Source organism: Heteronotia binoei, chromosome 8 (assembly GCF_032191835.1).
Source record: "Heteronotia binoei isolate CCM8104 ecotype False Entrance Well chromosome 8, APGP_CSIRO_Hbin_v1, whole genome shotgun sequence".
Classification (NCBI taxonomy): domain Eukaryota; kingdom Metazoa; phylum Chordata; class Lepidosauria; order Squamata; family Gekkonidae; genus Heteronotia; species Heteronotia binoei.
Genome location: NC_083230.1, coordinates 5,581,259 through 5,598,781, shown reverse-complemented (window position 1 = coordinate 5,598,781; position 17,523 = coordinate 5,581,259). Strand labels below are relative to the sequence as shown.

The 17,523-nt window shown below is 39.8% G+C and overlaps 1 protein-coding gene across 1 annotated transcript in view; it reads left to right on the top strand.

The window, feature by feature from the left end:
- The window catches only part of FBXL13 (F-box and leucine rich repeat protein 13), a 253,544-nt gene that overhangs the window by 228,644 nt on the left and 7,377 nt on the right, over positions 1–17,523 (top strand). The window contains exons 19-20 of the mRNA XM_060246072.1: positions 8,476–8,610; positions 16,823–16,986. Coding sequence (XP_060102055.1) covers positions 8,476–8,610; positions 16,823–16,986 — 299 coding nt within the window. The remainder of the gene's footprint in view (positions 1–8,475; positions 8,611–16,822; positions 16,987–17,523) is intronic.

Below are 17,523 nucleotides of genomic sequence, written 5' to 3'. Positions count from 1 at the left end.
ACTTTGATTCATTTGTTGCAACTTTATGATGGTTTTTGTTACTGTTCACCTTTGCTTAGATTGTGGAGGGAGGGAGTTTGGATCCTCTGAGTCCCTTTAAAAGTACGGTTAGTGTTTTGTCTATAGTCCACCGTTGTTCTTGTGGACATAGACAAATAAGAGTTCTCTGTTATCTTTTAAATTAGTGATCTGATTTTTCCACTGATACTTTTGAAGTGCGCATATATATATATATATATTTCTAAAACAATGCTGCTGGCAACTCTTGGGAAAGTATACAAAGTTACTCATTTGGCAAGGCAGAGACAAGAAACACTCCTTTACAGTTCATTCCATTAAAATCCAGAAGGCATCTTACAGTTTTCACCTAAAGACATTAGTTCTACATTTGCAAAATTCTATTAAAAGTTATATAGTTAAACTAACCTGGCTCCAGATGACATAAGGTGTACTTATCCTCAAAGGGTTGTTTTAAGTTTCTTTCTCAAGCTCATAATGACACAATGGATGCTGACATCACATTGGAAGAATTGAAATCTACAATTAAAAATCTAAAAATCAATAAATCACCTGGTGTCAATGGTCTACCTGCTGAGGTCTATAAGACATTTAATCTCTCTTTGGCGGAACACCTGCTAACTATCTGTAATAATGTTCTTCATTGCGACTTACTTCCTGCCTCTTGGAAAGAATCCTTGATCATGGTCATTCCAAAACAAAGAAAAAAAGATCTGCTGGATCTGGCTTCTTATAGACCGATTGCCTTATTAAATAATGATGCAAAATTTTTTACATCTATACTAGTTAATAGTATGAAAAAAGTTAGTCAATGACTATATTCTGACCAGACTGGCTTCATCCCTGGCAGACAACTGACAGACAACATCCACCATACTCCTAATATAATCGAGTATAGTAAATCTTCCAAACAAGGATCAGTGGTTTTCGCAATCGATTTTGAAAAGGCGTTTGACTCAGTGGAAGCACCTTATGTGTTGTGTTTACTGAAGAAGATGGGTTTTGGCCCAAATTTCCTTCAAGCCTTCCAATCCATATATAGTCATCCCTTTTCTAGAGTGAGAATTAATGGGTATAACTCCTATACATTTTATCCAATGAGAGGTACAAGGCAAGGATGCCTGCTATCTCCTCTGATGTTTGCTCTGGCCATAGAACCACTTGCTGAGGAACTCCTCTGGAATTAAGCTGTCTCCTCTGGAATTAAGCTGTCTCCTCTGGAATTAAGCTGTCTCCTCTGGAATTAAGCTGTGAGAAAGAGAACATAAGATTAGCCTGTATGCAGATGATCTCTTATTATATATATATCTGATCCTTGTTGATCCTTGCCAGAAATTCAAAAGATTCTCAACAAATTTGGAAACATCTCTGGTCTTCACATTAATTTCTCCAAATCTGAAATTTACCAGATCTCCTTACCTTCTGAGATAACATCTGCTATCAAGCAATCCTTCTCCTATAGCTGGTGTTCCTTCATGTGGTGGCATTTGGGGGTTGAAAATCCTATCAAACTGGATGATATTTTCAAGCAAAACTTTGATAAGTTACACTCTACAGTTACTGACCAACTAAAAGAATGGAATTTGTTTCACCTTTCCCTGCCGGATCACATCCACCTTGTAAAATGTTTCATCTTCCCAAACTTTTTATTTATTATCAAGTTCTTATGTAAAAAGAATTATTGGACAATCCCACCAGCAGTGCAGATAAGTATCCATAGATCCACAGTTTTCCCCAGCATATTGGACTGATCTGATGATTCATTTGATAAAGCCATCTGTGGGAGAGGTACCAATGTGAGATAGTTTTTAGCATTCAAATACAGTTTTTAAAAACTATCTCACGTTGGTACCTCTCCCACAGATGGCTTTATCAAATGAATCATATGCTGGGAAAAACTGTGGATCTATGGATACTTATCTGCACTGCTGGTGGGATTGTCCAATAATACACCAATTTTGACATGAGGTTACACAACAAATTTCCATAATTACTTCACAGCCACTTCCGATGACACCAGAATTAATGCTCTTGAACCTCTGGGATGATGATCTCCAATTCTTTTTACATAAGAACTTGATTATCATTCTCATAGCCACAGCCCATCTCACAATCGCTTCAGCTTGGATATCTCCACCCTCTCCCTCCATATCAGTCTGGTATGACAAAATCATGGACAAATTCATAAGGCACAAAATTTCAATGGTAGTGAATCATAATTACACTGATTCGGGAAGAAATTATAATAAATTTATTTCTATGTGGGCCCATGTATTAAATTTCATGTTGGAACAGAATATTCTCCCTTCCAATCGCTCCTATCACTCTTGGTTATTTTTAAATTTACATATGACCTGAAAAACCCACTTATGAGTGACTCATCTCAATAAACTTTTATACTTACCTCATCTTTTCACATGGTAGTAATTACAATATATATCCTGAGTATCTTAATCTGTGTGATGATATCTGCTGTTTGCTTTACTTATTATTGCATTTATTAATATTTCATAATAAAGTATGTATTGATTTAAATATGTATAATAAAATTAAAATACAGATAAAAGGAAACATTTTTACATTACAGACCATGATGTTTATTGTCTTATGTGAGTAGAGTTTTATACCTATTGAGTACCGGATCCGCTTCAAGGTTTTGGTACTGACATTTAAAGCCTTACACAGTCTGGGACCAACATATCTGAGGGACCACCTTTCCCCATATACCCAGAGGTCATTGCGGTCGGCTACACAATACCTCCTGACCACCCTTGGCCCTAAGGACGTCTGACTTGCCTCAACCAGGGCCAGGGCCTTTTCAGCCCTGGCCCCTGCCTGGTGGAATCAGCTCCCTGTGGAGATCCGGGCCCTACCTGAATTACTGCCATTTCATAGGGCCTGCAAGACGGAGCTGTTCGGCCGGGCCTATGGTTGAGGCAGCGGGCATCCTATTATTCCATCATTTGGCCTCCCTTGTGGTAACATCATGCTTATTACAGTGCAACTGGTTATTGATATGCTGTGCCCTGTCTGCTGATGGTGCTTTTTATTTATTGTTTTTACTGTTAACTTTAAACTGGTGTTTTAACTTTGATATGTAGGTTTTATTGCTGTTTTTATATGTTGTGATCCGTCTTGAGCCCGTAACAGGAAAAGGCGGAATATAAGCCTATTAAATAAATAAAAATAAATTAAAAAATAAAGTTATACTCAGCAACATAGTCTCCAGACTGCTGAGGACTTTTGTGAGAAATGGATAGGAATCCACAAAATGAGCCAATCTGCAAACCTTTCTGATAAATTCTGGTGGCTAGGAGATGGGCAATCTGACAATTCAGGGCAAGGATTCTAGCAGACTAGCAGTGGACATGATTCTACTTTGGTGTTCAGCTGAAAAATGGGCATTAAAAAAGGAAAGGGGGGAAAGCTATAAAACTTTATGAAAAATAGAGCAAAAATCTGAAGGAAATAAATCAATACATCAGTCATAAAAACAACTCACAAAATCTCAGGATCACAAAGTACAGTAACTCAAATGCATACAGCTCTAAATGGAGACGAGCTTTAAGTGCATTCTTTAAGCATGAAAAAAACTAACCCTGAATAACCTGATCTGCAGCAAGAAAAACAAAACCTTGGAAGTACTTTAAAATTTGGTGCAAAGTAGGAAGGCATTATTGTGGGGATTTTTTAACTCAACTGCGAGGAATATACCTAGAACTGAGTTTACAATGGGTTCCTAACCCAGCCCCCACTCTGTCTATAGACAGCAGGATGCAGGAACAAGTCTCCAGCTTCATATTCACATCTATGACCTGCATAAGTATGCCCACAGGTTCCACTAAATCTACCCCTCCTCAAGGAGGGAGTTAAGCTGAGGCACATATCTGAATGTGCTAGCTCTAACAACACAATATGCTCAATGTGCCACATTTTGCCAGGCAGGACATATGCATGATTAAAGGCTTGCTTCCATCTCTCATCACAAGCAGGACATATGAAAACTGAAAAGACTGTAAGATATACAGATAAATAGTGTACACTTTTTAAAAAAGGAAACAGCTAAGCAAGAAAAGGGAGGAAAAGAGAAAAAATGGTTGAGAAGTTGGTGCTGCCTTTTGCATGGAGAAAACTTTCCATCAAGAGCTGAGCTTTTCCACAGGTTCAACCTCATCCTCTGGTGGTTTAAGCTTTCAAAAGGAACCGCAACCTGATGCTCTCTCATTTGTTCTCATTGACAGTTTGATGTTTGTTCATCAACAAATGCATTTTAAGCAGTAGAACTGTGTCTATTGTAGGGGTGTCGAATTCATTTGTTATGAAGGCCGGATCTGACATAAATGGGACTTTGTTGGGCGGGGTCATAAGAACATAAGAACATTCTTGCTATATTTTGTTTCTTTAACAGTCTTTGGAACTGACACCTCCCAACCCTCTCCCCACCCCCTTAAAATATGCCTGCCTCAAATGGAAAGGGTGGGGAATAGTAGGATTTGCCAATGCAGTTTTAAAAACAAAATATCAAGAAAAAGCACAAGTACTACAGCAGAAACTAAAAATGTAAACTAAAAATATAAAGTGCTCTGAGCTTAGGAAAACATAAAATAGCTAGGCATTGCAAGCTCCCCCAGGTCTACTCAGAGTGACTGTAGCTCTCCAGGGTTTCAGGGTTTTTTACAGGTTGGTTTGAGATAATAATTTTGGTTGCCCCATATTAGGAGGATATGTGTGTGTTAAAACTAGTATTTCTCTGCAAAACAAGTTCCTTGAGCTTGTAGAACTCTATATTTTAACTGTGGTTGGTCCCAAACCTCCCCCCCACACACACACACCTTTAAAAGATGCCTGCCTAAAATGGAGAGGTGGGGGAATAATGAGATTTGGCAATGCAATTTTTAAAAAGTAAAACATCACAAAAAGTACAAGACCACCGCAAAAACTAAAAATAGAAACTAAAAAATAGAAAATGCTCTGAGCCTAGGAAGACATGAAATGGCTGGACACTGCAAGCTTCTCTTCCTCACCCCGTCTACTCGGAGTGCCTGTGGTTCTCCAAGTGTAATGGCTGTGGGATCCCAGGTTAGAGCACTCACTCAGCCACCCATTCTCAGGTACATTCAGCAGAGACAAGCTGGTTCCAAACATCAGCCATATGCAAGGAGACAGCTGAAGCTGTGGGTTTTGTACTTAACATACAAAACTGGAAACTGAAACAAATGCTCCACCCAGTAGGACCAAACTAAATCATACAGGTATTGGGGAGGGGGAGCAAACTGTTCCATTGCATACAAAAAGTTGCAAAGAAAATGCAGAATGAATTTTCCATTAAGGTCTCTGGGCACAGACAGGCTACTCTGGGAATGGAAAATTCACTCTGCATTTTCTTTGCAACGTTTTCTGTGTTGTAATGGCACCCAAAGGAGAAGCCAGTGACAATGAAGGCAGCCCTGTCCTCTGTTTCCTGCAGCTTGATCTTGAAAGGGTAAGGACAGGCAGGGAAGGGAGTGGAGGAAGAGAACTGTGGACCTGATTAAAGCTCTTGGTGGGCCGGTTCTGGCCCTTGGGCCATGAGTTTTACACCTCTGTCTACAGTATATGCAGCAGCAAGTTTATCTTTGTTGTTAATGGATCAATGTGTTTTGGCAATCCCAGGAGGATCCTGATAAAAGGATTGTAGGCAGCCTTTTGTACGAACAACAGATTGCAGACAGAATTGTCTTTGCAATATGTAATAGAAATAGTATTTAATATTATATCATTGTATGTGGAGTACATTGAAGACTAGCACAAGGAACAGGGACAGATTCTGAGAGAAAGGGAAGGAAAACAGCTCAAAAGTCATGCATATTAGGAATCAAAGCAGAGGGCTTTCCAAGACTCATGAAAGTAGGTTAAATTTTTGATGTTTTAATTAATCAAATGATTTCTTCCATTTAAGAAAAAGCAAAGTCTTGCAGCAGAAATGTATGATTGCTGCTTATCAGAAATGCCAAAAACCTTGCTTGCCATTCAATAGTCATCACTTTGTGCCCCAGAAACAGAAAAGTTCCAAAGCAGCAAATACTGATCATGTCCTCATGAGACCATTCATGACTCTAGAGCCACATATTATTGTAGGAATTGTTCTCTGTAAACAGCACCCTAGGGTTGAGACTGAATTGATTTTGCTACCACTATGCACATGGAGATTTATAGGCAAGTTTCTGATGGTAAAAATTATTCCTTCCAGTGCAATGAAGAATGGAGTTCCCAGCATGCCTTCATGTGGGCTCAATGTAACTTAAGGGGGGGGGGGGCCATGTGGTAATGCAAACATCTTGTCTTATTTATGGGAAGCCATTATACAGCCTTCTAAGCTTTCATTCAGTCATCAGAAGCATTAAGAGAAGCTGTGTGGAGTTTTATTCAGTATACAGTGTTTAATAATTGTCCTTCCACCTTGTTGATCCCCCAAAGCTGATCAGCATGTCTAAGAAACAGCCACTGTTTTCTCGGTATAGTGACTTTTTTCACTTCACAATATTATTTATCTGGTACATGTTTATTCTGCCTTTCCTCCAAAGAACTCAGGACAGCATACATTGTTTTCTGCGCCTTTGTCTCATCCTCACAACACCCCTGTGAGATAGCTTAGACTGAGAGACAATGACTGACTCAAAGTCACCCAATGAGCTTCATGGCAGGGTGTAGATTTGAACCTGGTTCACCCATGTCCTGGTCCAACACTTCAGCCACTACACCACCCTGGACTCTCAGTATAATAGCTGATTGTACAAGACAGAAGATCTTGTTTCCTAGTAGAACAGAATGAATCATAGTTGGATAATAGTATTTTAATCTTTCTTGATTGTCTTGTGTTGGACATTGAGGACAACTTACCCTGTTTGATATTTTATTACTTTAAGAGGATCACACCAATACAATGTACTGGAGTACAGAGCTTTAAGGAAGCACTAAGTTATTGGTTCGTCCCTGAATAAAAAATGAAATTTTACAGAGTTATGCCTTTTTGAACTCATTAACCTCCAACAGACTAAAATCTATTCAGGACTTTACTGTCAGCCTCCTCTGAAGATGTAAGGAGCGTTGGCTTCAGGAATAGTGGTTTGTACAGGATTGAAAACTTTTGAGCCACTTATTTTCCAACAAACTGATCTGATGTACAAAATGGAATCTAAGGAAGTTGTGATAACGCACTTTCTTAATGTGGGGCATTCAAAACGCCATCAACTGCTGATGTATGGATTAGTAAAAAGTTCTAAAATAATCCTGCATTTTAGTTACATGTGTATAATATCATACTTGACAACTGCAATGATAATTCTATATAGTTACTTCCAACTAAAACATTTTGCTGTGTTAGACTCCAAGAAAACTGGCCCTGTTCCTAGTTAAATTTTGTAACCAGTATTTATTAAAACAGGAATATTCCTTACTACAGATATTAGTCTGCTGTATTTTTTTAAAGTCAGGATTTACAAAGCTCATAATGTGAAGATAGATTATGATTTAAAATACAGATCTTGTCCACTACAGTAGATTATATATTCCCTGTAGTCCACTAAAACTTTTTTGAATCTCAGTCAATACATGAGTTATGGTTGGATCCAGGCAGCAATCCACTGGCACAAAAACTGTCTCTCTTTCTCCCATGGTCTCTTCCTCTCAGCAGACCTTTCTGATCCCAAAAAGGTTTATTCCTGGGGTCGTGGGACTTGTGTGGACAACTAGCCATGTTATTTGATGTGGGGATATGCTGATAATGGGTGGAAGAGGTGTAATCGCTATTTCTCTTCATTCTGTCAGTAGTGTCCAAATTTTTGGAAAGAGATGAAGGATTCTTATCTTAGGTAGTCCTTTAGTGACTTGGTTTTGGTTGTTGTTGTTATTATTTAAATTTATGAATTGTCTCATCCCAGCCAATGTTGAGATTTTTTTTCTGGATGTAGCTTTATACAGATGATTGAAATGTCATTCTAAATTTTTATCATCTTATTTTATATTCTTTATACTATAGTAAATACATTATACTATGTATATTTTATATTCTTTATACTATAGTAAATACATTATACTATGTATATTTTATATTCTTTATACTACAGTTCTTGATACATATTTTAATTTTTTTATCTTTCATGATGAACTTTTTGAAGAAGTTATATATAAATTAATAAAGTAAATCCAGAAATACTTTGAGATTTTTGTTGGAAGCAACTCTTGAGAGATATAGCAGTATATACATATGGAGCACATGTGTATCTCAGATTGTAATTATAATAATTCTACTAATAATTTTATTTCTATCTATTTAAATATGAGAAAAATACATTTCCCAGTGTCACTTTTGGAGGAAGATTGGTCAGTTGTTTTCAGAACATATAAAACTTAATGAAACTAAACTACCATGAGTAAATCATTTGAGGTTTATTTTGGTTTTTGTGACTTGTGTTCTAGCGATTCTGTATGGATGTCAAACATCTAGACTACATGGATTTCTCTTTTTGCCAGCAGTTGTCAAATCAATCAATAAAACATTTGGCATTCAATTGTCACAAACTTACCTCCCTTAGTATGGTTGGATGTCCCAGGGTAAGTATTTTAATTTCATTTATTTATGTTATTTATAGTCTCCCTTTCTCACTGAGACTCAAGACAGATTACATAGCATAACTCAGTGCAATCAATAAAATATCCAATAAGCAATATAATATGAGTGGAACTGCAGAAATCTGAGACAAAGCTGAAATGAAGCATAAGTACTGATATGTTATGCAGTGCACAGATTACATAGCAGGATAATACATACAGCAACAAATAGTACATACTACGCAGTGGTATAGTCCACTAATGCATAAGTAAGTGAGGATTTAATGCACTATTAAAAATCCAAATTAAACTATGATTGCACTTTTAACATTAAACAAAATATGGTTTTATTTTTAAAGTCTACTAATTGCTAGGCAAGCCATGGGGCTTTGGCCCAGAAAAGACCTGTGTCTTTAAGACAAATGGAGAGAAAACCCTCTAACTTGATTGTAAGGAGGAGCTTAGCTGAGATCCAGAAAGACGAGAAGGCTAAATTAGAAAACTAATTGTTGGAATTGTTTTTATTTAAATTGTTGAATTGTTTTATCTTGCTGTATTTATAATTGTTGTATATCACTCAGAACCCTGAATATTCAAGGATGGAGCTATTCACAAATCAAAACGACAAATAATTTTTTACTAAGGAGAGAGCTGACAGCCTGCAAGACCTGGACCAGTAGTATGTTAGGAACAGACAAGTGGTCCATCTAGTTTAGCATCCTGTCTCACACAATGGGCAACAAGTTACTAAGGAGGGCCAACAAAAGGACATAGAGGCTAAGGCCTTTCCCTGGTGTTGCCTCCTGGTCTGGTATTTAAAGGTTTACTGCTTCTGAATGTGAATGTTCCCTTTAGTTTCCATTGCTAATAACCAGAGATACACGTCAACAATTTAATTCCCTTTTAAAGCTGTCTATACTCGTGGCCACAATTATATCCTCTGGCAGCGAATTCCGCATTTTAATCACATCATTATGTTTTCTTTTGTTCATTCTGAAAATCTACTGCCCCGCAACTTCACTGAATGCCCTCAAGTTCTCGTATTTTGGGAGAGGGAGAAAAAGATATGTTTACTCCCTCTAACCGATGTATAATTTTATAAATCTCTTTCATGCCCGCTTTAGTAATCTCTTTTCTAAATTGAAGTCTCAGACTCTTCAGGTGCTTCAACCCCACGATCATCTTGGTTGCTCTCTTCTTTACCTTTTCCAGCTCTGCAGTGTCCTTTTTTAGATACAGTGACCAGCAGTGTACACAGGATTCCAAAGGAGGCCACATCATATAGGGACATTATGTTTTCAGTCCCTTTTGTATTAATTCCCAACATAAACTTTGCCTTTTTTACTGCTGAGGCACACTAGGATTGACACAATTCCATTGAGCCTATTCACTACAACACCAAACTCTCTTTCCCTCTCAGTCGCAGAAACTCAGATCCCACTAATATATAGTTGAAGTTGGGATTTCTTGATCTTCTTCATGGTGTCTGTGCAGTCCCACACATGGGGACTGCACCTATGCTGGACTCCATTCAGAAGCTTTCAGAGCTAATCCCCAGTCTTTCTCCTCCGTTCTGAGAAGCAGGCATTGACTGTGCATGCCTGGAGTTGAGGAGAAAGCTGCCACCCACTCATTTCCTTCTTAACCTCTGCACCATTTGCACCTCCTCATCTGCTCTCCTCAGCCTTTGTCTCTGTGCCTTTGTTTCTTGTTTACGCCCTTTTGTTCACCTGTAAAAGAAATTTTTATTGTATTGCTCTCTTTGTTTGTCTGTCTTCAATCCCTCCCCCCCCCCATTCATATCCTACTCTAACCCCATTAAGAGTCATGAGATTTCATCCCAGAGACTGTCTAAATGGATCTCATCTGCTATTCAACTTTACTGTGAGTTAGTAAGCAGCCTTTACCTGTCCCTCCTCAAGCTCACACTAGAAGGGCTGCATCTACATCTACAGTGTTTTTGGCTGGTGCCCTGTTGAAGATATATGTTGATCTCCCACTTGGTTGAATACTTTGACCTTCACTTTCCACTGTGCCTTGAACAACAGAGCCAGATACGATGCCTCCTTCAGCAGTCCTTTGATCCATCTTCCAGTGATGCCAACTGGATTTTTCCTGGTGAACCGAAAGGTGACATACTACGTTCTGTATTATTTTCATTAATTGTTTTATGTTATTTCTAGGCTTTTGGGGTCTTAGCTACCAGCACCCACCATCTGGGTTGATTCCAGCTTGCTTGTCACACATCTGTGGGACTGCACAGAGACCACAAAAAAGAAAAGCAGGTTGCTTACCTGTAACTGATGATCTTTGAGTAGTCATCTGTGCAGTCATGCACACCTGCCCAACTTTCCCCACTGTTGGATTCTCTTGGTCACTTACTTTTAGTTGAAGAGACTTATTGGTGGCAGATGGAAAGAGTTCAGCAGGTGGCGAATTTCTCCTTAGTTCTAGGCATGCACAGACAATGCCTGCTCCCCAGAGTGGAGGAGAAAGCCTGCCCAAAAGACTGATTACCTTTGAAAGCTTCCAAAAGGAGTTCAGAGCCGGCACAGTACACATGTGTGTGGCTGCACAGATGACTACTTGAAGATTATCAGTTACAGGTAAGCATCCTGTTTTTTCAGTGTCCACCTTACACTCACTTGGTTTACACTTATATTTGCCACATCTTTGTCCACTCATACAATTTGTGGAGACGCTTTTGGAGCTTTTCACAGTCAGACTTGGTTTTCACCATCCTGAATAGGGATTGGTATGAACTGGGAAAATGTAGTTTGTTTCAGTTTGTGGCATGCCTAGCTTATGAGCCACAAACCATCACAAACTTTTAAAGTATCAAACATACTGGTTTAGTTCATGAGGTTTGTGACATGATAGAAATCCCCCCCCCCCCCCCGCTACAGATTGCTGGTGACACCAAACTTGAAGAGGGTCTCTGGCTGACTCGCCTCTATCTGCTCTCCCAAGTTTGGTGAGGATTGGATTTACAGGGTCTGAGTTAAGATCCCCTCCCCCAAAATAAATTGCCCTCAGGAAAGTGCTTTCTGATGAAATGACAGGCACACATTCAGGAGTGTATAGACCCTGTGCAAGCTAGAGATATCAACCTACCAGAGACCTCCCCCCCGCAATGCTCCTCTACATGCCCAAGTTATGTGCAGATTAGGTTTAGGAGGGCAAGCTATGCCCCTCAAAAGATGATGCCCCTAGGAAAGTACTTTTGGAGAAAATGCCAGACACTGGTTCAAAAGTGTGTAGAATGGATCCCTGCAAGTACATCAAATGCACAGGGAACCTCACCCTGCCTTTGAAGTTTGGCAAACGTTATGGTTGAGCAGAGAGTCTGTCTGGAAATGTGTCAATTCATTAACCACCATGAACCACTGGAAAGTTTGTAGACCTACCATGAACTTCAGTTTGCAAACCACAAACTGGCCAAAATTCATAATGAACTTTGATTCGTGAATGGGTTTGTGTCCAACCCCAATCCTGAATAATTTTCTCAGTTGCACAATTGGTTATTACACCCTCACACACAGTTACAGATAATTTATGAACAAATTAAATAGCACCAGCCCCAATAGTATTTCCTTCCATTGTTTTAACTTTCCATTTATTCCTACTCTTTTTTTACTGTCCTGTTTTAATTTATAAGAGGACTCATCCTTTTATCTCATGACTGCTTAGCTTACTCAGGAGGCTTTGGTGAGATAGCAAAAATTAATGGCGAAAGTGAATAAAATATTAAAACAGCAATTTCTAATAAAACCTGTCATTCAGTTAAGTAAACCTAAAACCATTATGTTAGCTAAATATATACCAGATTCTGCTACAATCAGATCAATCCAGATTTTTGTCATTTTACAAATGAAATTATCAGTAAAAATTTTGCAACAAAATAGGTGGTTTCAGGATCAATATCTGCCAACAAATAGGGGACCACCCAAAGTTCAGTTGGCAATTGATGTTTGGTAAGAACAGGAGCTATCCAAATTGATCTAGGAATCGACCACTGATGACAAAATAATAGAAATGGCCAAGTGTTTCTACAGTTCCAGACCCACAAACACATAAGCGATCTGAGTACGGGACTCTAGAAAAACGACCTGTCAGCTCAGCAGTGGGAAAAGAATTTTGCCCCAGCCCCTCAGAAGGAGGAGGCAGAGACCTTAGCCACAGCAGAGGCAGCGGTGGTGGTGACCTCGCCTTGGGCGCCAGAAAGCATGGCACCTGGAATAGCTAGAAGATGTCGATCAGTTGAGCATAACACTCTGTGAGGCGTTTATAGGGAGAGATGGTCCAGAAGATATGCAGGTTTCTGGCTGTATAGGGCTTTGAAAGTTAACACTAGAACCTTGAATTGGATTCAGTATTCTATTGGCAGCCAGTGCAGTTGGTGCAGCACTGGTTGAACGTGAGCCCACACAGGTGTTGCCATCAGCACAGGTGCTGCTGCATTCTGCACTAGCTGCAGTTTCCAGGTCAAGTTCAAGGACAGCCCACGCAGAGCAACTTACAATAATCCAGTCTGGAAGTGACCATTGCATGGATCACTGCAGCTAAGTCCTGGGAAGTGAGATAGGGAACCAGTTGTTTGACCAGCTGTAAATTATATAAGGCTGATCAAGCAACAGTGGCATCCTGGGCCTTCATTGAAAAGGGGACATCCAGGAACACCTACAAACTCTTCATCCTTGGTGCTGGCTTCAGTAGTATCCTAACCACAAAGAGAGGGGAACATAAACTAAATCAACCAAGTGAAAACTTCCAAAGGAAGTTTAGAATACTAAGGGGCCAAAGGTTAAAAACATCAATAGTTATAGACAAAAGTACATGTTTATTACAAAAACATATAAAACCTTGTAAAAGCCCAAATGAAGCCTCATAAAATCATCAAAGTGACAAATGCACATGACCGGATGCATTTCGACCTGCAGAGGGCTTCTTCAGGGGTCAAAATACAACAAAGTCTCAGTTACACTTATAAATCAATAAACAATTAACATAGGACCCAAAATGGAATGGAGAGAGTAAGAAAACATATATTATTATTAATATCATACTACCCAATTTGAAAATCCCAATTAAGCTTGAAAGATCCCAATGACATTTCACTAATACTGATATCTGTTAGGGAAGAATTAGCCAAAACAGATCTCTCACATGGGTGCTCGCTCACAGGACCAACTCAGTGCTAGAAATCATACAGCCCTAGGGAACCCAAAAGGAACAGGATGCTCAACGTAGGCTGAGATGATATTTGCTGAGCCAAGGGAGTCAGCCTGTGCCTGGTCTTGAGTTAGAACTAAGGTGTGTGACCAATGGTCCATTTCAAAGCCAATCCAAGTCGCTGAAGTGGGGCTATCATTCTCTGCAGACCCTCAGCTCCATCCACTGTGGAGGGCCTGCTCAACTGAAGCTTCCCCTGGTAAGGTAAGGGAGAAGGCTACTCCTCCTCAGAGTTGCCACTGGTGGTCAAATCTGCTAAAACTGTCAAATTAGAGGTCATCCTATAGTGTAAGGAACAACTCAGTGAGGTTTATCATGGAAAAAAACAGAAAAAGCCCCTAATCAGAATTTTTATGGTGGAGGAAAAGGATCCCATCCAGAGCTGAAGGAGCTGCCACAACTGGTTCTGAAACTGGGATCCAGAACACGTGGCATTTCTGGTTCCTTTTGGGAACTACACAACCATTGAGTATGGACCTAAATCCCACTGATCAGAGGCAGCCTATTCTATGGTCTCCAGCTCCAAAGAAGAAAGAAGAGGAGAAGAGATTCGATTTATACCCCAACCTTCACTCAAAGCCTGAGAGCAGCCATCCCTTCCTCGCCCACAACCAACACTCTGTGAGGTAGGTGGGTCTGAGAGAGCTCTGAGAGAACTGCTCTTGAGAGAACTGTGACTAACCCTAGGTCACCCAGCTGGCTGCATGTGGAGATTTGGGGAATCAAACCTTTTTCTCCCAGACTAGAGTTCATGCTCCTAACCAGTACACTAAGCTGACTCCCTGAGGTTGCTGGGACTTGAAAGCTCATAGGAAGGCTTATCTTGCAGGAACTTTCTGGGAGGAGTGTCTAGGCCAGCTCTAGCTGAGGCTTCACAAAACCACCCAGAAGACTTGCAGATCCTAAACAGACAACAAAATATCAAAGTCTTGCAGTTGCCTTCCCCAAAGACCCGAATGAAAAAATTTAAGTTCCTTTTGCCTTTCCCCTGGAACAGTAAGCAGAAAAGCCGGGAACAAAATAAGTGACGATTTGCAGTATACTTAAAGGCACACACTAATCAGTCACAAAGATATTGAAACCATAGAAAACATATATATTCTTTCTAAACCTATACACAGAGGCAGTAAAGTCTTCAAAAAGGGGTTCTAAAGTCCATCAATCTCACCCGCCCCCAGCAGACTGAAAAGTGCTTGTATAATATTGTCCAAGGTCTCTGCTGCCCTACAGCTGTTTCGACAAACAAAATAGAGTCTTTATCAAGGGCCGGAAGTAATTCTCTTAATGAAATTAATCCTGGAACAACTATGCCTATTTCTTTTTTCTTCAATCCCAAAAGCTTCTTATTGCCAGGAAATAATGTGTGGCTCTGGCAAAAATAGGCCTTTGGATAAAACTGATGGATTCTTTAACTGGTTTTCTCTCCCATTTTGATATTCCAAATGCCCTCTGGCTAGAAGCCAGGCTGATCTGCTTGGAAGCACCTATGTGGCTACTTGCATCCACCTACTGACTAAAACTCATCTTCAGTCTGGTAGGTCTAGTACCCTTGATCTTTGCTGAGAGACACCACTCGACCTTGCTAAGAGGAGTTGAGGGGAAACTCCAGGAGTGTGGCCTTTCCCCCCAAGTTTTACTGCATCTGGGGGATAAAAAACAACAATTAAACATCTGTTCTGAGACCATGTCCTACAGTCAGACGGGGCTCAGATATAGAAATATCGAGTTATTCTTCAAGATGCCAAATGTTTTTAACCAGCAGATTATCTGAGATCCCTTGAGATCTCCAAATATTAGAGAATTTTTGCCCTGGCACTCTTTTATCTTCAGCACTTCTGGAAGGCAGATACCATTGTTTCCTGCTCCCTCAATGGCTTTGCCCATGTCATACAGGGAAAGTGGAGTCTATTTAACATGTTCTGCTGCATTGCCCATTCTACAATGACACCTGAAATCAGTATATTGCTCCAATTCTCTCAACTATAATGGGACAATCTGAACAACTTGTCTCTTTCCTCTTTACTGACTCCTCCCAAGAGGCAGCTTTTGCCTATGGGCATGGGATGTGCAAACGGCTGACTGAATCCCACTAATTTTGCTTTTCTGTTTGAGGAGAGTATTACTTTATTTGTCCCTGTCTTCATTTGCTTTCATTGTTTTGTGCTTGTTTCATTTCATGTAGTTTTTTTCTTTTATTATTTGCTGATTCTTGGAGCTGATCTAATTAAATTAAGTGGCATTTGTTCTTCACAAAACAGATGGGATTAATGGCTTCTTAAAATGTCTTGGAAAAGTCTAGCATGAATAGTCAGGTTACCAATCTCTAGGTGGTTGGTTGAGGTCTCCTGGAATTGCCACTGATCTCCAGGCAACAGAGATCAGTTAATTTGGGGAAAATGGCCCCTTTGGAAGGTAGGCTCAATGGCATTATACCCTTTTGAAGTCCCTGTCCTTCCCAAACCCAACTCTCCGCAGGTTCCGCTTCCAAAATTTCCAGGTATTTCCCAACCAGGAGCTGGCAACCCTAATGCATAGTGATATGTCACCAGGCGGAAAATCTTGCAAATGTTGAAAGTGTTCTGAAATGATCTTGAACTAACTGCCTGTTGACAAAGCAATACAGTAATAGCCTTACAGATCAATATAATAATATATTAGCTGTATATAAAGACTTCAATAAGCCTAGACCTCAGCTGCTGACTGCTTTAAGAATAGGGTTGGATTTTGTATTTTCACAATACTGCCATTATCAGGTCATACCGTAACGTTTTCCATTGTATTAAAAGGCACAAAATGTATCTGACACTGCATAGATTAGAATTTGCCCCAAATAATTCCAACATTTTAAGTAAACATACAGTTTTATGGTCTCTTCTAAATTAATTCTATGAACCTCACTTTTAAAGTATAATTTTATATACTTCATAGTTTGACAGTCTCTAAAAATTCCTTAATTTTTTCAGTGAATATGCTTGACTTACAGGTAACTGATATCGGTATGCAGTATTTGGGAGTAGTCTGCCCTTACCTTCACTACTTGGATATCTCAGGTTGCATAAATATTACTGACAAAGCACTGAAGTCCCTGTGGAAAGGTTGCTTGCAGCTCCGAATTCTCAAAATGCTGTACTGCCCAAATATTACCAGGTAAGATGTTCCTTTATAAGACTACTTTTAAAAAAGATTACCATATAAAACTAGTTAAAAATGTCTATATCATACCAAAATAAAGCCTCAAGGCTAACATTTACAACATCAGCCCATAACAGAAACAGAAATTAGCTGGCCTGAATTGGCGGCGCTGGGGTTTTTGCTGCCCCGGACCACTCCCCCTGCCCGTGCCCGGGGGGAGGGGGAGGGGGTGCCTGAGAGTACCCTGTAGGCAAGGTGGCACCCAGGTAGCTGCCTACCTCACCTGCTCCTATACACTAGCCATGCGGGCATGCAAAAAACATTTTTAGCTGAACTATCAAGTAGAGACAGTGGCAGTGAATGTGGCGATCCACCCATGGCCTCTCGAATGCTTCCAAGAACCCCCCAAGTAGGGCCTGATGGCAACAAGTTTCCTCTATTGGTTGCTCCTGAGCTTTGATCACTATCATTTGCTGTCAATTCTTTTTTTTCTTGAAACATACATTTTTATTCATTTTAGCTCCTCTATGATAGTGCAAAATCCTCTTAAAG